At 34.9% G+C, this 26,860-nt stretch overlaps 1 protein-coding gene across 4 annotated transcripts in view; it reads left to right on the top strand.

The window, feature by feature from the left end:
* Positions 1-26,860, top strand: part of LOC150107208 (uncharacterized) — a 351,505-nt gene that overhangs the window by 25,503 nt on the left and 299,142 nt on the right. For 3 of the 4 annotated variants that reach the window (XM_090391065.1, XM_090391062.1, XM_090391064.1), the window contains one exon: positions 24,690-24,812. In XM_090391065.1, coding sequence (XP_090247191.1) covers positions 24,759-24,812 — 54 coding nt within the window. In that variant the 5' untranslated portion in view covers positions 24,690-24,758. The remainder of the gene's footprint in view (positions 1-24,689; positions 24,813-26,860) is intronic. The other variant, XM_090391063.1, reaches the window with a different exon arrangement.

Below are 26,860 nucleotides of genomic sequence, written 5' to 3'. Positions count from 1 at the left end.
TGAAGCAAAGAACAGACATTAACATCTTCAATTATGATATTTTTAATACCACTTTCCTTCATAATGTGATCCATATAGATAATGAATAACAGAGGGGGATAATGTACACCCTTGTCTCACACCAGATTTAACATTAAACTATCTTCCTGTACTTCCTTCAATTCTAACTACTGACTTACAACAACTCAAATAAAGACTAAGTATTGCTTGATATAATTTTCCATTGACCCCATATAACTGTAGAGTATTGAATAGCTTCTCTCTTGGCACCTTGTGATATGCTTTTTCCAGATCAACAAAACTTAAATACAAATCTTTGTTATATTCCCATGCTTTCTCGACAATTTGTCATAAAGTGAAGATCTGATCCTGACAGCCTCTATTTGGCCTGAATCCAGCTTGTTCTTCACCAAGCTTTCTTTCCACAATTCTTCTCAACCATTTCTCAAGTATACTAGTATAAATCTTACCAAGAACACTCAGTAGGTAAATACCTCTGTAATTCTCACATTCAGTTTTATTTCCCTTTTTTATATTGGTACTATGAGAGTTCTACTCCAATCATCAGGAATTCGCCCCTCTGTCCAGGCCTTTTGAACTGTAAGACTTTTATACCACCATACTTCGGCATTTCTGGTTGAATATCATCTACTCTTGCTGACTTTCCAGATTTCAAGCCCTTGATGGCTTTTTCTACTTCAAGTATGGATATGTATTCCTGACTGTGTGCCTGTTGAGTGTTTTTTTACCGCTGTGCTATCACTGCTTGTTTCATTTAGCAATTTTTTGAAGTAGTTATTCCATACTTCAAGGAAATTTTTTTCTCCTGTTTTCATGTCAGCTTTATCATCTCTAACTCCTTTTACAGCACTCTTTCCTCCATTTTTTAACCTTCTTCAACAACCTCCAGATTATTTTGTCACCTTCTTGATATTTATTTTCTATGTTCTTGCCAAAGTCCTCCCATGACTTTTGTTTAGCTAGTTTTACATACTGTTTAGCTTTCTTACATTGGTCTCTGTATTCTGTAAGAGTAAAAGCTGACTTATTTCCCAGGAACTTTTGATATGCTTTCTTCTTTTCCTTCACTGCCTCTTTAACTTCCTGTGTCCACCAAGGAGTTCTGATTTTTCTATCCTTGCAGACAACCTCCCCACATGCCTCTCTGGCTGAATCAATCAGGGTTTTCTTCAAGGCTTGCCACTGAATCTCCAAGGTTTGATTCCTGTTCTCAAACTCTTTCATTTTTTCTTGAATGAGCTTTGTGTATTTTAGTCTGCAGTTCACATCTGAGAGCTGCTCAGCTTTTATTCTCTTTAAAATTTTCTTACATGTTATTCTTTTCAATATGAAATTCAGTTTTATCCTGCTCAAGACTAAATAGTGATCACTTCCAATTTCAAATCCTCTGTACACTCTGGTGTCCTGCACCAGGGAGAAAACATCACTATCAACAATAACATAGTCAATGGGACTTTTCTTATTCATTGCCTCTTCTCTCCATGTGAATTTGTGCATATTTTTATGTTGGAACATGGTGTTAGTAATAACAAGTCCATGTCCTGAGCAGAAATCCAATAGGTATTTGCCATTATTATTAGCTTTGCTGTTTTCTCCAAATTTTTCCAAAATATTTTTGTATGTCTGACAATCATTTCCTACTCTGTTATTTAGATCCCCAACAAGGACCAACTTTCTTTTCCTTTTTCATTGTGTGAGTTGCTTTTTCTAAAGCATCAAAAAATTCCTCCACTGCTACCTTAGTAGAACCTTCTGTGGAACCATAGGCACAAATAAGTCTCATTGTCCAATTCCCAATTCTGATATTTGCCCACATCTCTACTAGAGTCTGCCTGCCATTCAAGAAGATTAGCTTCATATTTTGTGTTGAATACTATGGCTACTCCTTCTTTTCCTTGATTGTTATTGCCTGAATATAACATTTTGTATTTATTGTTCAGAATGATCTCGCCAGTTTTTGTCTTTTTTGTTTCAATCACCCCTATTATGCCGATCTGGTACTTATCTAATTCCTCAGCTAGCTCCATTTCTTTGCCATTCAGGCCTGTTATATTGATAGTACCAATCTTTAACTCTGGTGATGTTGAGTTGGGGTGTGCTTTCAGATTTGTTCCAGTAGCTGGCTTTTCGCTGTTCGCCCTGGTTCCCTGGTGAAAACAACAGGGGCCTTGTGTAACCGGGCGACGCCCCAGTCAGCATAAAATTTTGTCATGTTGTACCATCATTTTGTATATTGGTTTAAGCCAATAAGAATACAATTTGGTCGGCTAAATCCAAAATTGCCAGCCCATCCTTGTTCGTTCAGTATCCAGGATACCCAACAGGGTGCACCATGAGAAGGTGAGGATTGGACATTAGGTGAGAAGCCCTGGTCGGTTCTCGGCATTCCTTTAAAGGCTATGTGGAGGTCTCCTCTCAGTTATACAGCTTTGACCCTGCATTTCATCACTAATGTGATTCAGGATGTTTCTGATTCAAAATGATGAAAGGACTGATCGTTTTTTTGTTTTTTTTTGGCCACCTTATATGCAGCGTGAAAAATTTTTTTCTGTTATTAATTTTTCACAAGATAAACCCAGATTTTCAACTGCTCTTTCTCAGCTTCTGCAAGTAGTTTTATAGCAGCTTTATGCCCTGCTGTTTTATGATTGAAAATTTTATTTCTTAGACAGTAGCTGTTGCTCTCTGCTTTCTTTCTAATAGATAACTTCATTCTTTGATCATCCCATAGAGATCTTTATTCTCATCTTCTTTTCTCCTCCATGGCTTTTAATTTTTTTACATAATCCTCATGCAAGTCTCTTATTTTGATACTTTAGCTGCTTATACTTTGCACAAAAGTCACTTTTTTGATCAACAGTCCAGCAACTTGGCCAGTCGTAACGTCTGTCATTCCATGCTGTTGGATGCTGACACTGTCAAGAACAAAAACATTCTCTGACACAGCCTCTGTAGTTAATTATACACTCATTTCTTGAGTTGCTTTTCTTAACTTTGGAAAGAGAAAAGAAACTAGTAATTCTCATTTTTTTTTATTCTGTGGTTAAAGACAACTTATGTAATACTTGATGAACAGAACATCTGTGAAAGTCAGACAAAACTAGTAAAATGATTTACCACGTTCGCGATGAGTAATGTCAAATCGTCACATACCAAACTTCAACTTGAAGCCAGACACAAGATTTATTGCATGCTTTCTGTTGGCATATCAGATGTATGTTGGTATCATAGTACTGGAAGAAAAATGATCCCGAAACCCCCCCCCCCCCCACATGGATGCAAGCAAAACAGTTTTATGGTAGCTCTACTGTAGTATTAATGCACAGATGCAGTCAAAACAGCTTTATCGTAGCACTAAAATCATACATACAGTCAATGTATACTGTATTAAAAAATTAAGCATTTAGAGTATTTAATGTAATTAGAAACAACAGGAATGAAATTGACCCTATATAATAAAAACATCCTTCCCCAGCAGACATCATAATGCATGATCGTAAACTAAACAAAGCAAAAGTTTTATTGTAGCATTAAACACAGACATGAGGCTCAACTTATGTGATACAGACTGGCTTGAAGGTGTTAATATATTATTATTATGTGATACCTCCAGGGAGTTCCAAAGACTCATCGAGGAAGAGTGTGCCAACAGCATCGAACGTTTGATTACTTCCAACTACTAACCACGCTCAAACTTGCTTAACTTTTTACGTGAGCCATTAGTAGTAGAGGCTGTACCAATCGACCAACCTTTGCTGGATAAACATGAAAGTAATTTAAAATTATAAAAATTAAGTTTTATATAGCAAATATCTTAGCAACAGACGATGAAAAATGCAGATTTTATTAAATAATTTCAATTTCACATTTCAATATGTACTGCACCATCAAAGTATATCATGTGCCACTGTTAATAATGGCCCTGCTACTCCATACTGTTGTATATCCCCCCCCCCCCTCCAAAAAAAAAAGAACACTTCGTCTAATATTGAAATTAGCACTTTGTTTTTTTGAATTAACTTTAATAGCTTATGAGATCCACCTATTGTTTGGCTTCTTTGGGACTTTCTTCCACTATCTTTGATTGAAGACACCATTTTGTTGTTCCCATCTACCATTTCCATGTCTGCTCCTTGAAACATTTGACACTGTTAGACTGATGTGGCTCATCTCTTGCTTGTGAGTATCATGCTTTCTGCAGTCTTTTTGCTGGACTTCTGTATTGCAAATTAGCATGTGCTTTAAGGCAAACATAATTATTCTTTCTCTTTCTTTGCTTTCTCCATATCCATATTTGTCCATTATTCTTTCCCATCCCTTGTCTGTTTCAATCTCTGCATTCCATTCTCATCCAATAATCTGTATCTTTCTTTAATACCAATTTCAAGATTACTTCCAAGTTGCTATAAGATAACCATTTCTTGTTCATTACTTTTTGAAGTGGATGAATAACCTGGACCACTGAGATGTTAAATCTTGTTGTTATTATTCTTTCATTTACTAGTTTGTATCCTAGTAATGCTTTTCTTTTTCTTTTACTGAGAAGAAATCCAACCCCTGGTTCATGTTTTGTTCTATTGCTAGACCAGATGACTTTCATCTTTTATCTCCTGTCATTAGCATTAGTGCTATTCCAAGGATGCACAGCATTGCTCCATCTCCTCATAAAGCAAGTCTAGCATTCTAGGAACCCACAAAGTATGGATGTTTCTACTGATAGTATGCCTCTTGCTGGTTTTACTCTTGCACTTTTTTTGGTAATCGTCTTGTCAGTCCAACCCTAATTGCTCGGTTGGGTATGTGGACCTTGTTTATCCAGACAATGTCTGGCCCAGCATGTTATATTTTTCCTTTTTACTCTCATATACGACCAGATTTTAGTCGTGTTTTATTTTTGCAGTCAGTGTAGGGTTACCATATTCTAAAATGCCAAAATGCTGACACCCCATTGCCTGACCAACTCAGTCTGGCTATGGGGTGTCAATACAAGCTCAGTGGACCAAGGAAAGAATTAGACTTATCACACTACATTTAGTAGGTGAATTATACAGGGAGAAGAAGAAGAAGTGCAAGCCATTGTTGAAGTCTTGTTTCTGGGAGGTTTTTAGGTGGTTCAACAGTTGTCAGGAAGCTATGTTGGGATCTTAGTCTTTGGGGCACTGCAGTCTGGCCGAACAGTGGGTGGCATTCATTTGTCTGCTTCTTTCATCAGCTGAGAATGCAGATCTTCGAATTGAAGGGGATGCAATACCAGCCAAAGTATACAGGTCTTTTAGTGGTGTTGGTTTCAGGCATCCTGTAATTAAGCGGCAGCTTTCATTCAATGCTGGATCAAGTTTTTCAGCATGGCAGGATCTGGACCATACTGGACAGGCATATTCAACAGAAGATCTCAGTGTGCTAGGGTCTGCACCCCACTTGGAGGAGGTAAGCTTTCTTAGTATGTTTCTTGCATTCACTTTTGCCTTTGTTTTTTCTATGTGGGTTTTATATGAGAGGGTGCGATCGAGAGTCACACGAGGTAGATTGGTTTCCAGGAATGTTCAATATTAGAGCCTTACCAAGAAATCTGTAGTTTCCTGTTGGCTTCCTTATTGTTAAGGTGGAAAAGGCTAGTCTGGGTTTTCAAGGGGTTTGGTTTTAGTTGATTGCTGGTATAGTATGTGGTTAGACTATTTAAGGCAAGTGATAGAGTAGTTTCAATGGACTTGAAATTTTTTGACTGGGTAGCTATGGCAAGATCATCAGTATAGATAAAATTTCTAGTTCCTGGTAAGATGGGGAGATCGTTGACGTAGATGTTGAAAAGTAATGGTGATAACACACTTCCCTGAGGGAGGCCTTTTTTTTTGGGGGTCCAAGCGGCTCTTCCTACCCCCAAGATTCACGTAAAAGCGTCTGTGTTCCAAGAGTGACCGGATCGGGACAAGGCGATAGTCTCTAGTTATTCTGTATATTTTATTTCTGAGTGTGAGATGGTTTATGGTATCATATGCTGCAGTTAGGTCTACAAAGACTACTCCTGTGGCTAGTTTTTGCTCATAACCATTTTCTATATATTGAGTGAGGTTGAGAATTTGTGATGCGCAGGATTTGCCTGGTCTAAATCCAGCCTGCTCAGCAATAAGATGGGGTTCGATTAGGGGTTGTAGCCTATTCAAAATTAATCGTTCATACAGTTTAAAGAGGTTGCTGAGTAGTGATATAGATCTAATTTTTTGCTTCGGTTGGGGTTTTCCCTGGTTTCAGAAAGGCCACCACTTTGGCATGCCTCCAGATAGTTGGTATCCTTAGGGTTCTGAGGCAAGTGTTGTATAGGTTTAATAACCACTCTTTAGTCCTGGTTCCAAAATTTTTAATCTGTTCATTACAGACATCATCAAGGCCTGCAGATTTTCTAGGTTTTAATAGGTTTATGGCAACGTTAAGTTCAGTGATGGTGAAATCTGAGTTAATCATATTTTGTTCCTCACTTTTGGTTCTAAGTATCTTATTTTTTGTGTGTTTTTTAGTGAATTTTCCATTCAGCAGCAGCTGATGAGCAATTTGATTAGCTGTTACCTGTGGATGCTCATATGGCTTAGTGAAATCCTTCCTAATTCTGTTGATAAAGTTCCATGCCTTTCTGGTACTGTGGATCATATCAAGGGCTTCTATTTCTTTTTTCCATGAGGAATGCCTTTCCTCTGCCATCTTGGAGGATAATTTTTCTCCTGCTTGGATAGTCTCTTCTGAGAAGGGGTTGGTGTTGTAGTTATAAGTAATCAGCATACTGGGCTTGTATGTCACTAGAAAGGCCTGGAATGTAGTTTGTGCGGCATCCTCGGGGGATGTGTTTGGTGTAGATTTTCCTCAGTATTTTTATGAATTCTGGATACTTTTGAGGGTTTGGAGGGACTTCTTCTATGGAGTGGTCAAGATCTTCCACGAAACCCGTCCAATTAACTTTTTGGAAATTAAATCATCGTCTGTAAGGGACGGTGTTAGGCATAATTGCTGGGTTGAATTGAAGCATTATAGGTCTATGTTGAGTATGTGGAATTGGATTTAAAACCTTTTTAACACAGATGTTGGATATTTTTGAGCTAACAAATATGAGGTCAAGGTTATAGCCTTACTTCCATCTGCCACTGTTGAAAGATGCAGGGAGTTTTGGATTATGTATCGGGTTTAGAGAAAGGTTTCAGCTCATTTTTCAACGAGTTCTCCATCTTTGTTGGACTTTGTGTAACCCCAGTTAACACTATGGCTGTTAAAGTCACCTAATACAACATTAGTCATGTATGCATTATTATTGAGGAGAATGTCAGAGAAGGAGAAAGCTTCTGGTGGTTTATAGACTGAGGTGATTGAGATATTTTTAAATGTGATCGTAATAATCTCAATGTTTCTGTTGTTTGTTGAGTCAATGGACGATGGGATCAAGTTCTCTTTTGTAAATATTTCACTGCCATATTTATCGTGCGGCTCTTCTTTGAGTTTCATGCCATGGATGCAAGGTCTTGCAGCACCTTCTCCTCTGTGAGTTTCTTGCAGGCAGAGCACATCGCAGTCATTATCTCTGCAAATATTTGCAATGAGATCTTGCTTGACACTGGAGAAACCTTCAATATTAAATGATATTATTTTAGGGCAGAAATTTGGGAGCATTTTAGTTTGATCACTTGCGTTTGGTTGATATCAGCTTCCCCTAATGAGTACTAACAGGGTACAGGAACGAGAACCTAGCTACTGCACACCCCTACCAAATCTAAGCTGATCTCATTGTAATGTATCCTAATTTGTTGTAAATCATGTTGTACCACTTACTTACTACTGTACTACTTGTGTTTGGATATGAAATAAATAAATCACACTACATACATTACTTTGCAGCCCATGCATATTTTTCACTAGACCTATTTTCTTTAGCAGTTGTTTGTTTCGACACAAATAGTCGAACATATTTTTACATGTAAAATGTCTGTAATTAAATTTAACTATAGCAAGTCCTTTCACAGATTCTATGGTAAGTCTATTTCTCTCCTTGGTCCACTGAGCTTGTATTAATGAAATGTATAATCTTGTATTATCAAAATGCAGACATGTCTGCATAAATGCTGACGTATGGTAACCCTAAGTCAGTGCATTGACACTCATCTGACCAACTGCAATGATTTGTTCAGCAGCTCCTAACATGGAGAACAAAGGTGGTTTGCAGCCATTCACTTGGGATCAGAATGCCTGTTTTGATCTCCCTTCTTTGTTGCCTGTTTGCCCACAGATTTCATTTCCATCCTACCACTGATATCTGAGAGGTGCAGTGCTAGCTCTAGGGGGTCATGTTGCCCCCCCCCCCCCCCAATGTAATTTTAAGTTGAGTGCCTCCTCTTTTTTTTTTTTAATGTAATTAAAATTTAAAGCTTAAAACAAAACACATCTTTTTATGTAAAATTGTGTACTTTGAAAAATACATATATTAACCTTCCAGCTGGCCAGGATGCCTATATATATGTGCAGCAAAAACTGGATACAATGCATGCTATCATTGAAAGAACATGGATAAGAAGTGCAATTTGGCCATCTTGTGCATTAGAAGGTGCGATAATCCTTCACACTGAAGAGAACACTTAACCAGATTAACTCTCGATCATAGCTGTGTCTCAGTTGTCTATAACAAGAAATGCAGTTCCTTGTTCTATGCTGGGTAACTGGACTCTTCATTATATTGGATAGACTAAAAATATAGAGATTATTATTTTTTTTTTTTTTGTTTCTCCTTTTATTGTCCAATTTTTAATGCCAGGACAAAATAAGATATCCTTGCATATACCCTCTTCAGTTAATATTGCATTACCTTGGAGAACCCATGTCATTTTTAATTTTTTTTTTTGTGCTAATTTCGTCTAATTGCTTACTTGACAATGCATTTTATTTGTTCTCAAAGAACTTAATTCAAGATAATTATTTGAAATATTTTGAGGGAAAAAAAATGTGTCAACGTTTCAGATTATGTTATTTTTATTCAAAATCAAATTTCGTAGAATACTTTACAGATTTGCATGAAGAACATGCTTTGGCGACTTTGCTCTATAAATAATATGAAAATCTTTAATCATATCAAATGCGAAGTGTACATACTGTGAAAAGTATGAAATACAAAATTAGAAGACAGTAAATATTTATAATGCTGGCCGAGTGGTTAGTGTATCCACTCTCCAGCCAAAAGGCTGCAGGTTCGAATCCCGCTGTGGGCATGGATATTTGTGAAAATACTAGTGGTGGTGGGCAGTAAATGGTATTAGTGTAGATGATGTGGTTCACTGTAGTTGGTGGATTTGGTTTTGGTGGTGTAGACAGAGAGTCGTAGAGTAGGTGCCCTTTCTTGACGAGTCTTTGGACTCCATGGAGGTGTCATGTAATAATATAATTCAGTTACTATGAGCAGTCGTGGCAACAGAAGGGAGAGGGTTAGAATACATCAAAATAAACATAAAATTTTCATCAATTCTGTATGGGACATCTCAGATAATTTCATCACATATATATTTATGTTGATTTCACCATGAAAGGTTATTTTACAATAACCTTTCACGGTGGTAGAGTGCTCATTTCAATAATAGTAATGCTGTAAAGAAACAGCATTATTATTATTGAAATGAGTACTCTACAAATAACAATAATAATAACAGTGTTTTGTTTTTCAACTGTGAGTTCATTCGAAACACTACTGAATATAATTTTGCGATATTTTAAAATTAGCCTTGAAATAAGAATGTAACGCAATTTAATATGTCTTGTTCATAAAAGTAGAAAGAGTTGTTCTCAAACAGCTGCAGTATATCTAAATCTGTAAGCATAACAATGTAAGGTGCTTATATCCATACATCGTAGTAGTGCAAGGTAAAACAAAAATTAATGTTCAAATCTTATTTATTGTGATAAATTTTGCTTGACAGCACTTTTTTTTTATCCAGAGTATTTTAAAACAATTGTTTAACACAAGCATAGAAATTAGCGCAAAAATAATTTCCACAATATTTTCTGTAACACATCTTCCAAAATGAATGTACAGTATATATAATATATACACACACACACACACACATATATCTTGGAAACAACCAAAATGTGGCCTTGGAATTTCCTATAGCAGGAAACTCCAAGTAACACAGGTTAACTCTTCAAGTCAAAGGTCATAAATGTTGCAAATCTGCTACAGCCAGTCATTCCCATTATTTCCGATGTTCAGTTGGCAGAAATAGCAAGAAAATAATCACATGCACTTTCTTTTCAAAAAACACTAAGATAGTACATTATAAATCCCACTTCATTCTGAAATCTCCACTCAATGAAAGAGAAAATACTATGTATTTTTCTTATTATTCTTATTATCTAGCATTTTCTTTTAGTACAAAGAAGAAGAAATCACTGCATATTTGGAAAAGACATTTACCACTAGTTTTGATACGTGGCAAAGTAGCTATACTTTTACTACAGTTTTGCACTAAAATGTATGAGTATGCTCTCCAAGTGATTTACTTTTGTAACAATTTCTTTTGAACAGTTTTGAAAGTAAATTATTTCAAACATCAGCAGGATGAATAGGTAGGTCTTCTTATCCTCCCCCCCCCCCCCCGAAAAAAAAGCTGAATACTTATGCAACACATATGCACCTGTATTTTTTTAATTCAAATATTTCTTTCTTTCTTAAACAACTGCATCAAATAATTTATAAGTTTTTGATAATGAAAGTGAAATTGTGATTATTATAAATTAAGAAATTATTTTCACATAAATATTGTATCAGACTGTAAAAGTATTTCTATTTAGGTATTCTAAATATTCTATTCTCAGTATTTCTACTTAGGATATAATTGATGTATTATGCACTACTGCTTGAGGCTATTTAGTGTGACTTCTGAAGAAGTGGTCTTTCTTTCTCAGCTGAGAAGATTATTGTCTAGTATTTCTAAGATAAAAGTTATTTTCTGGTAGTCAAAGTCATCATATTTGGAATTAAAAAAAAAAAAAAAAAACGAACACTGCTTTTACTTTCTTTTTTGTTGCATACATATAAATGGTTTTTATATGGTGAAAATATAGAATAGAATTTCTAAAACTTAGAATAATGTTAACAGACAGCTAAACAAATGAGATTGCAAAGAAATAGTCCAGAATTAGAAGTATCTGCTTCAGTGGATACAAAAATATTATTGGCTTACTTCTTTTAACAAACACTAAAATGAAGTAATAGATATTTAATGCTGTCTGTGAAAACTTTCAAACGAGTAGAAAATTAGATAGAGTAGTTATTTAATAATACAGTTCCAGTCGTTCCATTCTGAAATAAAAAAATCTATTGAACAAAAAATTTGGTAAGACATTAAAATTAAAAAGAAATACTTAAAGAAATGCATAAATTTTTCTTTGATTTGTAAAGCCTTAGGTTAAATTTTGAATCTGTTTACCTCAGTGTAAATTAATTACACGTTCGCTATGTGTTTAACAGTCAACAATTCAATGATTTTTCAAACAATGCTGAAATGTCACTTCATAATAGAGTTTAGGCCAGGTACATGTGCGAGCTTCACGTCCTAAAAAAAAAAAAAAGAAAGTTGGTAGTGTAAGGGTACCCTGTAATGCAACACCCCTGGCAAATTCCCAGTTTGTTGAGTGCTTCCACCAGCTCTGTACTATACATAACAAAAAACAACTTGCAGTTTTTGCTAAATGTTATTGAAAGTTGCAGTATTTATTACAATATATTTAGTGCATATCTACATTTAATAAACGCTAATATTAAAATGTGTTTTTATTTTTATTTTTTTCTACTCACTTCGGCACCCCTTGAAGAAGGTGCCTCAAAGTGACACATCGCCTGCTTACTGTGTTATGCTGGCCCTGGAGAGGCATTCCCCTGTTCACCAGCTGGAGATGTGCCCTCTAGGAATTTCAGGCTCCTCCAAGGGCCATACTACTGAATACTTCATGAAATAAATACTTCAGCCCCATATCATTCTTATAAGTGATATGATTCACCATGAATTTATAGGCAAAAGTGCAAATATATAAAGAACTGTTATTGGTGGACAAAATATTTTTTTACTTCTGGTTTCAGAGTATGGAATATGGATAAAATCCATTATATCCATATTCCATGATTTCTGTTTCATGATTTCAGTCTCCAGTACCCCTAGCAATTTGTATATCATGTGATCTACTGTTCTTATAAGGTACTTTACTAAGGTAAAATTTAATTTTCAACAATGAAATGATAATGAAATGTCAGTAAAATAAAATAAAAAAATTGATGTAACATTATTGTTAAAATAGCTATATACCTTAGTCTTGTAAATTTGGAATGTGTGTTTTTGGTGGAGGGAGTGAAGGGTGTATAGCTTGGAAAGATGGAGATGATCATTTCTGTTTAAATGGGCTTTCTGATACAACTTACTGAAATTTCTCTAGAAGAAAGTGACTTGATGAAGTGCTTCAACATTAGTAATTGCATGTTATGGTGTTATGTAAGATTAGATTGCTCAGTTCTCCAGCAGTTTATTTCTTTTTGTATTATATGCTTCATGTTGTTCTGCTGAACATGACCACTGATCTTAATGTTTGTTCATAGTAAAAAGGGTAAGAATGTGGGATTTGTGAACTCCAGTATACAAAAGCAGAGCCACTTTTCTTTTACAGAAGGACAGGTTTGTGAATAGGACAAGAAAAAAACTCAATAGTACCGTATTTTCCGGTGTATAAGACACACTTTTTTACCTTAAACATTCATCTTAAAAATGGGGTGCATCTTATATAATAAAGGTAAAGATTGTTTCCTCTTTTCAAAGTCATATGCACTCCCTTTTATGTTCCAAGATCTTTGTAGGCAGTTAATGGTGCAATCAAATTGATGCATAACCTTCACATGACTTCTAGTGCGTCATTGGCTAAGAACGGGGAGTCCTTATTCAAGTTTCATAATATCTTATCCGAGTAATCAGTTACTGATGTTTATCAGTATTGAGTTGACGTGTTGAGATATTTTGTGTTAGGTTTTAGGTTTTTTCCAGAAAATTGTATTAAATTTCTTGGGTGCGTCTTATATATAGGAGCGTCTTATACACCGGAAAATACGGTAATTAACTGATTACAGATAAAGAAGTGTTTTAAAGGCCTTAATATACAGAATGCTACTCAGTTATGTATCTGTGATAGCTACAATAAAGGCTAGTGCTTCAAAATTTAGCAGTAGCTTTAGATTTATTCAGTGGTTAAATTCTAAACGAATACGCTCCAGAACCCTTAAAGTAACGATCATAAATGTGAGGCTATTGCTAGATTGTTGCAACATTTTTTAAAATTTTATTTATTTTTTTGAACATCGGGGCTTACCCTTAGTTAACAGTTGCAGGAGGTCTACAATAGTTTCCACAAGGCTTCCTTCAATTTGTCTATCTCTGCATCAAGTCTCTTTTTACAATAAGCAAGGGCACTATTTTTTCCTTGGGACATCCAGCATTTAACACATGGAAGAGGATCCCACTGGGAAATTGGTGGACCACAACTATTTACTGTCAGCAAAGATAAGACATTTTCAACCATGAGCACATTTCTTGTTGGTGTCACAATATTGTTCATAATGCTGAACTCCCAGTCGCACTCTACATTGCTCACTGGTATTGTTTCAGCACACTTCAGAAGTTTCTTCTTGGCCTCTGACACATGCTTACCTCCACTGTGCTTAAAATCGCTATAAGATTAAATGACCTCACAATAACACATAAAACAAATCCCACAGATCTTTCAGTTCTTGTTCACCATAGTCCATGACAATATCATCCAGCCAATACTCAGGTAAACCTACTTTTATTATTACTGAGTACTCGATGTCCTTATCTGTCATGCACTCCAGGGGCACACTAGCCATATGTGCAATGTGTGCGACGAACACAGGCACCAGGATAGTAAAGGCACCAAAGAGGAGGAAATACTTTAAAAAAAAAAACGTTTTTTTAAAGTGATTTTTTTATTGGAGGGGGGGGGGTAGGGGCACGAACTAAAGTTTTGCACACAGGCACCAGAAACTACTGTGCCCCGTTGATGCACCGACTTGTCAAATTTGTGATTATACTCTCATAAAATTGTTCTTTATTTATTTCCATTGTGTTCCTACCCCCAAATACTTTCAAGGGAACTCCTTTGAATTTATTTGCTTCTATAACTTTCTCAACTTCCTTCCAGTAAATACCCTCTCTCTCTCTTTGTGACCTTTAAATACTTCTCCTGTTCTGTGCAGAAGTTGGTTTGCTCTAGGTAACGTCGCAGATTGTTTTTGCAAAGATTCTGAGAGGCTAGAAAGCTCAGATAATGCATCCATCATTATTCCTAAATTGTTTATGAAGTACGTTTCTTCAAGTTTACCGGCTAGCCCTTGAAATGTTGCTCTTTCTTTACTATCTTGATTTTCATCATGAGCTGCATGTGTAAAGAAACTGTGCAATGACGCATAGTTATTCCAAATAGAATTCACAGCCCGAAAACTTGATGCAAACCAACAAGTTGACAACATCTTTCCCACTTTGGTGAGACTGCAGAACAACTGTTCTGCACATTTCCTTAGTTCATGTAAGTTCTTTGGAGACATGCTAAACGTTGAATATACCTCATCAAGAAACACCACAAAATGATTTTTTGTCGTAACATCTTTCATTGAAATCATGCACAGCAAGTTCTAAGTGATGATTTATACAGTGCCATATTAAAATTGTTGGAAAATCTTTCATCAATGTTGCCAAACCTGCTTGTTTCCCTAGCATAACTGAGGCCCCATACATACATAATCCAATTAGAATTTCCTGCAGGATTTCTTTTTTCAGACCATGCTTTTCAAGACACTTCATAGGTTAGTTCTTAATGTCCATTGTTTTGGTGCTTTCTAGTTGAATTAAATCAAAGAATAGTGTTGTAACATCACCACCATTTATTGCACCCTGTATGTGCACTATCAGAACAGTCTGGTTAGATAGCTATGGATGTACTTTCATCCAGAATAGTAGAAATTTTGGTTCTATGGTTTATAATGCTGTCTGCAATTTTGTGTTTCATTTGTTTTGCAATATGATTCACTATCTCAGTGCATGTCACATACTATGTAAAGCATGCCCCACATCTAGCAGATGTGGGGCGTGCTTTAGCTCATGAAACACAGCACGTGATTTCATGAGCTAAAGAGTTCTGTTCTTCTACAATGTGTCACAATGAATTCTCACTTTTTCTTCTAATAATTTGCTTCTGCACTTTTGTGAGATTTGGTATCTCTATATTTGCAAATTTTCTTTGTTGTTTTTGTTGGCATTGTTTAGACCTTTTCCCCTTTAATACATATTAATCCATTTATCCACTCTCATGCTAAGTGAATACCCTGATTTGAAGAACTTGGGCCTAGGGTACATGTTATACACCCGAAACCTCCATCCTTACAAAATAACCAATTGTATTTACCTTTGAATACTATCCACTGGTCGAGTGTCCAGCAAGTCGGCAAATCTTTCCTTTCATTCAATGCATTAATATTATCACATTATAATTGATAGGAATCCTGTGTTTCTGTGGATTCCTTACAGACTTCTTTCTCTTCAGAAACCACACAAAAACTGTCATTACAAATTCGTTTTGTATTGTCACTGTCATCTGAGCTATTTTTCTGTTTAAAGAAGGTACCAATGTACTTATCCATAGTTGAAACAGTAGGCCGACATAAACGCAAAAATATTACAGAATTTTCTTTGTACTTCTCACAATCACGAGCTCTGATAAACATCTGCTGTTCTGTTGTTGGTTACTGACTGTTGCTGACAGTGTTGCCAACCAGAAAAGACAAAATATTGCTACGAGTCTGTCAAAATTCCTCTATACTACACTGCAATAATGGAGCTTTCTGTAATGCACAAGATAACGCATTACAGAAAGCTCCAAACCTCCCTGTCCTTTTCATCATGCATTCGTAATCAGGTGGCTGTTGATATCGACTTTATTTATATACACATTCAAAACTGAAAACAATTGTTGAATAATACCACAATCATGTATGCATAATTACCATAAAGGAAGAAAAGTCGCAAAACAAAATGTTCCAGGTCTGGTGTATAAAAAAAGTTCCCTGTCTGAATTTAACCATTGGATTTACCACGAGTATTGCAGTTCCCTGTATAATCAGATTATGGAGTTAGTCTTTTATGGACTTTGATGAAAGGCTTTGCATTTCTGATCTTAGATTACATTAACTTATTCTTTTGAATATGTGTTACTCTAACTCCTATCTATTGGCAGTTTTTGCTTGGGACATTGTCATATTCTTTTATGTGAATTCAACTTATGACTGGTTAAAATTCTTCATGTGTTCTTTTGTACAGCATCTGTGCTAATAATAGTGATGTCATGAAATTCTCTATAGAACTCCCTTGGGATATTGAATGACATGTTATGACAACTTGTCTCCAGTTATTTTAATTGCTTCTCAAGTGAACATAATCTCACTACTATATTCTTACCTTTAGTGATGACATTTGTGGTTGTCATATAAATTTTTGCATAGGTGTTACTTGCAGTAGAGTTTTTTTATAAATTTGCTTGTTTTTGATTATATTTTTAATTACTGGGAGTTGAATTCATTTCATATATAAATTAAATAAAATCAGATAGTCATTATTATTAGCATCTGACCTCCATGGAGTCAGATACTTATCGTGGGAGGTATACACTATCTCACAATTATGTGTGAGATACATTGTGTCTAATCCAGAGTTACTAAAATACTCTGGATCAGAGAAAAATGTTGAAAGTTAAGGCAGTTAACTCAGCAGTGGTTCCACTCAGTGACATGCCTACACTACCACAGAGAAGAACCCTCAGCAGTGGCTCACCCCACCACTGAACAGAGCCATCCATAATCCAAGGAAACACATCCACTGAAGCAGTCACAAGTCCACTTCAGCAGACTTCCCACATCAACAGAGAACTGCACCAGTGAGAGCCAGACCCAGAAGTGATACTAAAGTTGAAGTAATGCAGAAGTCATATTTCCATATACAAGTAGACAAAAGGTGTCACACTTTATTACTAAAATACTCTGGATTAGAGATATATGTTGAAAATTTTTTTTTTCACTTTGTTATACTGTAAATTAAAGATGCCAAGAAATTATATTCTTGGTTTCATCCTTCATCCAAGTGGAAGCAAACAAAGTTTGCACGTGAAGTAACTTTACAACTGGGCCACTTGTATATAGAGGCTGATGACTTCACATCAGTTGCCTTAACTTTCAACATTTATCTCTAATCCAGAGTATTTTAGTAATAAGGTGTGACACATTTTGACTACTTGTGTATGGAAATATGACTTCTGCATTACTTCAACCTTGGTATCACTTCTGGGTCTGCTCCCACTTTTGAGACTTCAATAAAGGTCGAAACCTGTCAGGTTAATGACTTTTCCCATAATGCATAGCATTATACATGTCAGCAAGGATGTGTGTGTTGCATTATGAGATACTAAGGCAATTGATGTGAAGTTATCAGCCTGTATATACAAGTAGCCCAGTTGTGAAGTTACTTCACCTGCAAACTTTGTTTGCTTACACTTGGATAAAGGATGAAACCAACAATATAATTTCTTGGCAACTTTAATTTACAAGTGTAACCAAGTAAATAAAAAAAAAAAAAAAAAAAAAAAAAAAAAAAAAAAACCTTTCAACTTGGTGTAAAGCTATCATACATTTTTCAGCACCACTCTACCTAAAGACAGAATCATGCCACAGTGGAATTCAAATCCACAGCCACTGTTGGTTGACCAACCAGTTCATTTATATATTTTAATAAAGAAAGCCTATAAAATATATCTAGATATAATTAAAAGTAAATTAACACCATGGGCTGAGGAAATTATTGGAGAAGAACAATGCGGCTTTAGGAAAGGAAGATCTTGCACAGATCCCATATTTACACTCAAACAAATTATAGAAAACAGAATTGAATCTGCCAACATATATGACCTTCCTAGATTATGAGAAAGCATATGATCAAATCAACAGAACAAAATTAATCAATATACTGTATGAATTGAAAGCTCCAGCTCAAACCACAAAAGCAATAGCAAATATAATGGAAGAAAGCTATATTAAAATTAATAACGAAACAACCGAAAAAATTAAAACCAATAAAGGTCTCATTCAAAGAAGTGGATTATCACCAATACTCTTCAGTATGTGTGTGTGTGTGTGTGTGTGTGTGTGTATATATATATATATATATATATAATTTCTTGGCATCTTTAATTTACAAGTGTAACCAAGTTAAAAAAAAAAAAAAAAAAAAAATATATATATATATATATGTGGAAAAAATTTCAAGAGAATGGAGGGAAAACAAAATCATAGGAATTGAAATAGGAAATAAAGAATTAACCAGTCTTTTGTATGCTGACGATCAAGTTATTTTTGCTGAAAATGAAGTTTTCAGCAAAAATACATATTACAAATACCAATTACAGAAAAATCTGCACGTATTGAACAAAACAATAGAACAATTGTTTTGTTCAATACGTGGTAAACTAGTCATCCACAACAAAGTAATAGAACAAGTGAACAAATTGAAATATCTAGGAAATTACATAAGCCCAAATGGAGAAATCGACATTGCATATAAGAAGCAAACATTCCCTAGCAGTCATTGTAACTTTGAATAGACATTTCAGTAAACAGATGTCTAGAACAACCCAAATAAAACTATATAAAATAATAGCCAAACCAATTTTGAAATATGGCAGTGAAACATTTACTTGGGGAGAATGAGATAAAAGACAAGTTGAAGTTGCAGAAATGAAGTTCCTAAGACCATTTGCAAGCTATAAAAGAATAGACAAGATAAGAAATAAGAAAATAGTTATCCATAATTAGCATAACAGAAGACATCACAAACTATAGAAAGAATGAATGAAGACAGATGGCCAAATATTGCTGGGAAATATAAACGAAAGAGACACCGATCAAGAGGAAGGCTCAGGAGGAGATGGGCAGAAGACTTTTTAAACCCTTCAAAATGTTACAGGCAAACAGTTGCCTAATGCTGGAAGCCAAGAAGAAGAAGAAGATATAGAAAGCAATAATTTAGCTAGTATTCACCGAATAAAGCAGTAATATTTACCATAGCTTAAGGCACATAAAGTCTGGCATATCATATGAACTTTGTATCTTATTATAATACAGTCAGTCAATGACTTAAAACTGCCCATACTTACAATGGCTATCCCATTATAAAATAAGTTAAAGAAAAATAAAACCATTAACGTATTCATTTTAGAAATTATGGACTTTACAACTGTGTTATAAATAACTATTTTAATTCCCCAATGTTTCGGCCTTCATATTAAGGTCATCATCTGGAGTATATACAAATATACAAGGACAAGCTGAGTTACATTTCACACAGTAAGCTAAAGAAACAATGATTTGATCACCAGTTATTCTACTGGCATGACCTCTAGTATAAAAAAAAAAAAAAAAAAAAAAAAAAAAAGCAGATAAAATTAATGAAATATTTAGAAATTACATCAAAGCTAAATTCTATTTAAGATAACATGGGAGAAACATTCTTTCATCTAGATAGCTTTCTTACAGTAACAATGATGTCCTATTTTTTACCATGACAACTGTTACATTAGATTTAAGATTCTAGATTATCTACAGTCCCGTTTATAGTTAGCTCTTAAGGAGAAAGGTTCCGTGGGTAGAACCTTCACAACAAATCCAAGCCAGACTTATTGGATTTGTTGTGAAGAATATAAGATTAATGTTCTTGTATTCTTTTTTCTATAGAGCATCCGGTTTGTCCAAAGTTAGAAAGATGGCAGTCACATGGAACTAGGTATATACCAGGAAGAGACATAGTTGAGCGTTTATCTTTAGACAATGGGAAATAGGTGGATATTTTATTGATAGGAATATAAGTAACTGTTAGATCATATTTCTTCAGAATTCTTGAAATTGGTTCTGAAATTCCGTGATATATAGGATTGGAACTCTACGTTTTGAGTCTTTGTTGCTTTGGTTTGGCTTGTAGGATTTAAACAGATTTAAACATTTTATGATATTCCTGTCTTTTCAGAAGGATGATGAGCAGATTGTTTGAGAATGTAACGTCCGGTAAAAGTGGGTTTTCTGTTAATAGATGTTGTTAAATTACCTGAGGTGAGCGGATGAAAAGGATGTCTAAAAAAGGATCATTTGTTGTCTTTTTCAATTTCCATGGTGAACTTGATACAAGGGTGTAAAGTATTGATTTTGACTAAAAAGGAAGGTAAGGAATCTCTGTTGTGAGGCCATATTGCAAAAATGTCATCTATATATCTAACTCAAGATGAAAGTTGAGGATATATATAAATGAAAAAAGGATGTCTTTTAAATGCTCCAAATAAAAGTTGGCTGGAGCAAGGGAAAGTGGACTTCCCATGGCAGTACCTTCTACTTGGTTGTAGAATTTGTTTTGACACAAGAAATATCCGGAGTGCATTACAAATCCAAATAATTTTCTGTGGGAAGATGTCAGTAAGTAATTGTAAAGTTTCTTTGAGAGGTACATTTGCGAATAGAGATTCCACATATTTGTATTAAAAAATTTTTTTTTTACCAGTTGCCTGGAAACTTCACTCTAGAGGCCAAACATGGAACTTTTCATGCCACTTCAGGCTTCCAATAAACGGAGTGGTGATCTCATGCTGGGCGATGAAATTTATCACCAAGCTAAAGACAATCGCAAACATCCATCCCCCACAGCAGGATTCGAACCCACAGTCTGTTGGTTGGAGAGCAGATACACTAACCACTTAGTCAACCAGGCCAGTCTAGGTATCTCTATATCTTATAGATAATATCTGGATAGAAATATTATCTTATCAGCTAGATATTATCTTATTTAACTCTTAGCCCAACCATAAGTTTCCAATCCTTTGTGGGTGCGAATGATATAATAATGATCCAATCCAGTATATTTCTCCCACCCATAGTCACAGCCAAACTTTGAGTAGTTACAAAGTCCCAAACTAATACCTAACCTTGTTCACTTAGCCATGTAATACCTCCAGTACTGATATTTGCATCATGCTTTGCGACAACTCAGTTTTTGCTTGTGGAAGTTCTTATGTGTATTAAGTGTTTTGCATACAGTAGAAAGGTAATGTTTCTGTGCGTTTCACTTAAAACACAAAAAAATGGATTCTTAACTTTTTAAATGTTTGGTTTATAATTATTTATATTTTAATTTAATTTTTTTGCAGTTGATTTACACTTTATTTTTAATGGATTCAAAATGAAGGATTGGTATTAGTGGAATCCTGAGAAAAGAAGCAGAATTAGAACTTCGCAACCTTGGGTGCAAAATTGCAAGAGGCAAAAAAGGCATGTGTATTCTCACAAGAACTCTACTTTCAGCATTGCATCTTGTGCTGTGGTCATTTTTTTAGGAATGCCTCTCCATTTTTCCTAAATTGGAAGGTGTTCCTAATTAAAGTGGCCACTAAATGTATAATTTTGCAGTTTTACTATAATGCTAAGACTCCATAGCTCAGTTAGTATAGATGAAGCCCTTTGGTTGGAAAGATCTGGGCCATTTTTTTAGGAATACCTCTCCATTTTTCCTAAATGGGAAGGTGTTCCTAATTAAAGTGGCCACTAAATGTATAATTTTGCAGTTTTACTATAATGCTAAGCTTCCGTAGCTCAGTTAGTATAGATGAAGCCCTTTGGTTGGAAAGACCTGGGTTCGATTCCTGTCAGTGATGTGAGGGACCTTTATCTGATCTCTTTCAACTAAAGGTGAGTTAACTGGAGGTGGAAGATTTTTTCCTCCAGTAACTTGGATTTTTCATCCCTCAAAAGAGGCAAATTGGTCCCATGAACACACGTGGCTACAGTCATAAAATCAGAGACATAGCTAGAGGTGGGGGGGGGAGGGCAGTCTGCCCCGGGCGGCACTTTGAACATTTTTGAACTTTTGAAATTAATTCTAAAACAGTCTAGAGAACTCAGTTCCACCTATTGTAATACTACAGCAAAATTTCCTCACAATTGCAGTAAGTGTTGCTAGTTGTGAGAGGAGTTTTTCTAAATAAAACTGATTAAGAATTACCTACATTACTATGAAATAGACTTCAACAATGTCATTGACGATTTTGCTAACAGCAAAATCAAGAAAAGCAAGAAAAATAATATTTTAGAATGTTGAAATTAAAGTTTTACTTCAAAAATAAACATAGTGTTTTAATTTATTTCCCTATACGTCGTTTTGACTTTTTGCAGTATTTTTGGTGTAATGAGAGGGGCAGCAAACTCAGGGACTGCCCCGGGCGGCAAAAGCTTTAGCTACACCACTGCATAAAATATACTACTGCAAGGAAGGCAATGGGAAACCACCTTATTCATGATCATCTCCCTAGTATATTAGCATATAGCTACCCTCACCAGCCGTATGGCCGAGGGAATAGGACTATAAAGCTCATTGCATTTCTGTGTATGAAAATAATTGATTGCATCATTAAAGAAAATGTTTATGGCAAGTTATACAAAACATTAGGTGAAATTGAAAAGTAACAAATTGATACCAAGATATAGCACCTAGAAAGCTTCAGTTTTGCAAGATTGGTAATATATAATGAGGATATTAAATATCCATGGACCCTATTAAAAGACGTGGAGTCCATGTCTTAAGTAGTGCAATCCAGAGTGCAACTTCTTCCAAAGGTTTATTCTCGAACCCTCTGAAATAATTTTAAACTTATGTTTCATCTGTTTGGTTTTAAAATGATGATGGATATCTAAGAGCAAACTGAGAATGTTTTGCAGACATTTAATTGCTCGCAGAAATAATTACGCTATTTTGAAAAGAAAGAATATGTGATATACAAAACTGATGTGTTATCTGTTAGTAAATCAGCTTCTTTATCTTAATTATGAACCAGACCTCTGAAGATATTGAGAGCTAACTTAGTGACAGAAATCACATTTTTGTATACAAAAATGTCTGCTCTTGTTGATGAGGGCTTAGTAAAACTCAAAACCAGACTAATCATTGACTTCCTATAATATATTGTACTGCATTATACAAAGGACACTTGATATTAAGTCAGCTGCTGCTATATACAAGTAGTTTAGTTATGAAGATTTTTAATGTGTGCAAACTAGTGTTTGATCACACTTTTATAAAATAAGAGTAAAAACAAAGTTCCTGTTAAGTATACTATATTGTGTACACACTTGCATATTTTCATATGCCGAGCTTTTAGATTTGTTAGTTGAATTTTTTTTTGTTGAGTAATATATTATGCTTGCTGATGAATATTTTTTTTTCATTCATATTGATTCTAGCCGACTTAGCTTACTATAGCTCCACCTTTCAACTCAGAAGACTTGTTAACGATAGTGTGTGCACGTATGCATGCATGCGTGTATGTTTGTGCACATGCACCACCCAGGAAATGTCATGAAGTCACATTTGTATGTGACTCGTAATTTTCTTAATCTGGAGTAAACTAAATTGAAACATTTCAATTACAGAAATTAATCAACAATTAGAAATTTTTCTAATTCAACCACACTTTTGATTTTAACATGATCCATTTTATTGTTTTAGCTTGGTGTAAAATTTCTAATGATGGATTAAATTTTTTGTAATAATAGAAATATTTATGTCCTAGTTTTTGAAGCCTTTACTTGCTCTAATTCCTCTTAAATGAAAAGAAGGATATAGTTTCTTATTAGGTATAGTATTGCTTAATCTGATGGAGAGGGGGAAAAAACTTACAGTAAGTAAATACCTAGGGTCTATTAGTCTCCCTGTAGCAAACACCACCATAACAAACTCACCCACTATATTAAACAACTGAAAATCCTGACCAAAGCTCCATAGTTACAATGCTATGTTAAGAAAAATTCACTATAGTAAACTGTCCATTATAACAAACTGAGTCTCTGGTCCCTATAAGTTTGCTATGGTTGAGAGTCAATTGCATTTACTTACTTTTGCAAGGTAGTGGTTCTTCAGTAATATAAGTTCAAAAAAGATGTGATAAGTACTATATGGGTAGAGGATTCTCATAATTAATCCTTGAATTCCATTGAGGTGTCCAGTTAACATCATGAAAGGATATATCATTTGGCATCCTTTCTTGTAGTAAAATTGTTCAGGAAAAGTAAACATCTTAATGTTTGAAATGTTTATTTCCTTAACTACTCAACTGGCCATGGCAGATGAAATATATCTCCATATTAAACTTTGTATCCATGTTATTTTAATGATATATCACTGATATTTCATTATTAGTGGTACAGTTTACATCCACAGTTTTCACGATGGCCACATATGTCATGGCCAATAGAGTGGTTAATTCTGTGTAAAGAACAGTTTGTGTAATTTAAAATCTTTATTATAAAGCATCATGCACTGCATGATGCTTAATAATAAATTATTAATACCAGTGGATATTTTAATATCACATCATTTGCATCATGACAGTTGTAGTCTCCAAAATTGTCACACTTCTTTGTGCAGTATATTTATTAAATAGCAAATTTTGATCAGAATGATTTAACATATTTAGCATAATAGTAAAACATTCAGCAAACAATGAACATTCCTTACTAGAAAGACAGATATGGACTCAGCACATGAAGAAATATTGATATTCCTAAGACTGTTAAAGTAGCATCTAGAATGTCAGAAGATCCACTCCCAACTAGTGATGATGAAAGTGGGCATGGTGGAGAGGTAAGTATTTTATTTCATTACTTCCTTTGATTAGTAAATTATTCACTGAATTCTGAACATTCGCATAAATTACCTTTTCCCACTTTTCAGAAAAACAAAACAAGGGCACTGTATCATCTTTTAAGACCAAGGTTAGTATATACAAACTTTAGTTAATTATATACTCCAGCCATTTTATCTGTTTTGTGGAAGAAATATCCTGCTACCTCCATCTGAGGCCATCTAACTTGCTGTCAGTTGAAAAAGTTGCTTATAAAGCTTTATTGCATTCTACCAAATTAAAGTCTTTCCATGTGAAGGGCCAGTGTTGCATTGTCCTTGCAACTGAGTTATAGTAAAATATATAAACGGCACTTTGCATATAAAAATGTGACATCAATTTACAGCTCTTTTATTGACATATATATTAATAAATTACTTGATCTTTTACAAGTCCTGTAAATTGGTCACATTTTCTTACCTACTTCATTAGAAAGTGAAGTCAGCAGAACTAGCCTGTGTCAGTGTCTTCTTACATGATGAAACCATCCTGTGTAAAAACAAACTTTTTTTTTATTTATTGGATATTGGGAACAAAGTGAAAAACACTTCTCACCTGAAAATGGTTGAGAACCTACTTAGTGCAGTCAGAAGAATGATTGGACCATGTCCTTTGTTTGAAAAAAAAAAAAAAAGACTTCTATCTCATGATGCAAAATTTTTTTTTTTTTAAGGTTGAATTACCCTTTTATATTGAGGTGGTCAGATTTCTTTCTTGGTTCATATTTCTTAATATATATTCAAAATAAATACCGTATTTGCCGGCATATAGGACGCACCCTCTTTTTTTTTACACATTTTTTAGGAAAAAAAACAACTTTATCACTGAATATTATAATGAATTTACAGTATTTCAAATATAAAGTAATAAGTAAGTCTACTTTCAAACTAGGAAAGAGTACCCACCTTTTAATCATAAAAACCCAGAAATTCATCTCCAGAGCTAAATGAAGAGACACTTGAAACCTCTTCTAAATCAGAATCTGAGTCCTCATACAACAAATTGACCTCTGTACCATCCAGTGCATTACTAATTCCACACTTCTTAAATGATTTAACTACTGTCTCAGTTTTTACAGTATCCCATGATGCTTTGGCCCACTCACAAACTTGCTAAATGCTGGGCCTTTTCCTTCTTCCTGATGGCATAACCTCAAAATCTGAAGACTGCATCCACTGCTCCACTTCTCCTTCATAAATCCCTTAAATGGTTTATTAATACAGACATCTAAAGGTTGAAGCTGACTAGTTAGACCTTCTGGAATTACAGCTGAGTTTTCAATTCCTTGAGTTTATTTGTAACATTGTCTGTTCTATGAGAACGAAACTGATCCCATACTAACATGGGAGGCTTCTTCAACAATCCACCAGGGCACCTAGACCAAATTTTATCTATCCATAACTTCATTCCTCCTCCTCCATCCATCCAGCCTTTTGCGTGAACATGTACAAACACTCCTTTAAGCAATTTTTCTTTGTGTAGCGTCTTCCTTTTAAAAATCAATAGTGGCAGCAATTTTGTCCCATCAGCACAGCAGGATAAAACAACCATGTAGTGAGTTTTTTCGTGCCCTGAAGTTTTAATAGTAACACTTTTAGTGCCCTTGGAATCTACAGTTTTGTTTGAGGGCACATCAAAAGTCGGTGTTTCCTATTTGCGCAAGTTCAAAATTTTCTTGTTTCCTTGCGTTAATGACGAACTGATGAAATTCACTCATTTTTTCTTCATATTCAGCTGGCATCTTTTGTGATATTTTTGTTTTAGTCCGCATACATAGTTGGTTTCTCTTCATGAATCTTGAACACCATGATGTTGATCCAGTAAAGTTGGCAATCCCTCTGTTAGTGGCTATCGCTTTCGCTTGATGAATAATCATTTTTGTAGACACTGAAAGTCCTGCTTTTCTGTGGTCTAAAATCCAAGTATTCAGTTTTGCCTTAAGTTCTGGCCATTTTGCAGTTCCACTTCATAGGTTATGTTTACTGCAAGTTGCTTTTTTAAATCCTCT

Source organism: Typopeltis vanoorti, chromosome 4 (genome assembly GCF_054136105.1).
Source record: "Typopeltis vanoorti isolate ZY-2024b chromosome 4, IOZ_Tvanoo_1.0, whole genome shotgun sequence".
Classification (NCBI taxonomy): domain Eukaryota; kingdom Metazoa; phylum Arthropoda; class Arachnida; order Uropygi; family Thelyphonidae; genus Typopeltis; species Typopeltis vanoorti.
This window is presented reverse-complemented; position numbering and strand designations above follow the sequence as displayed.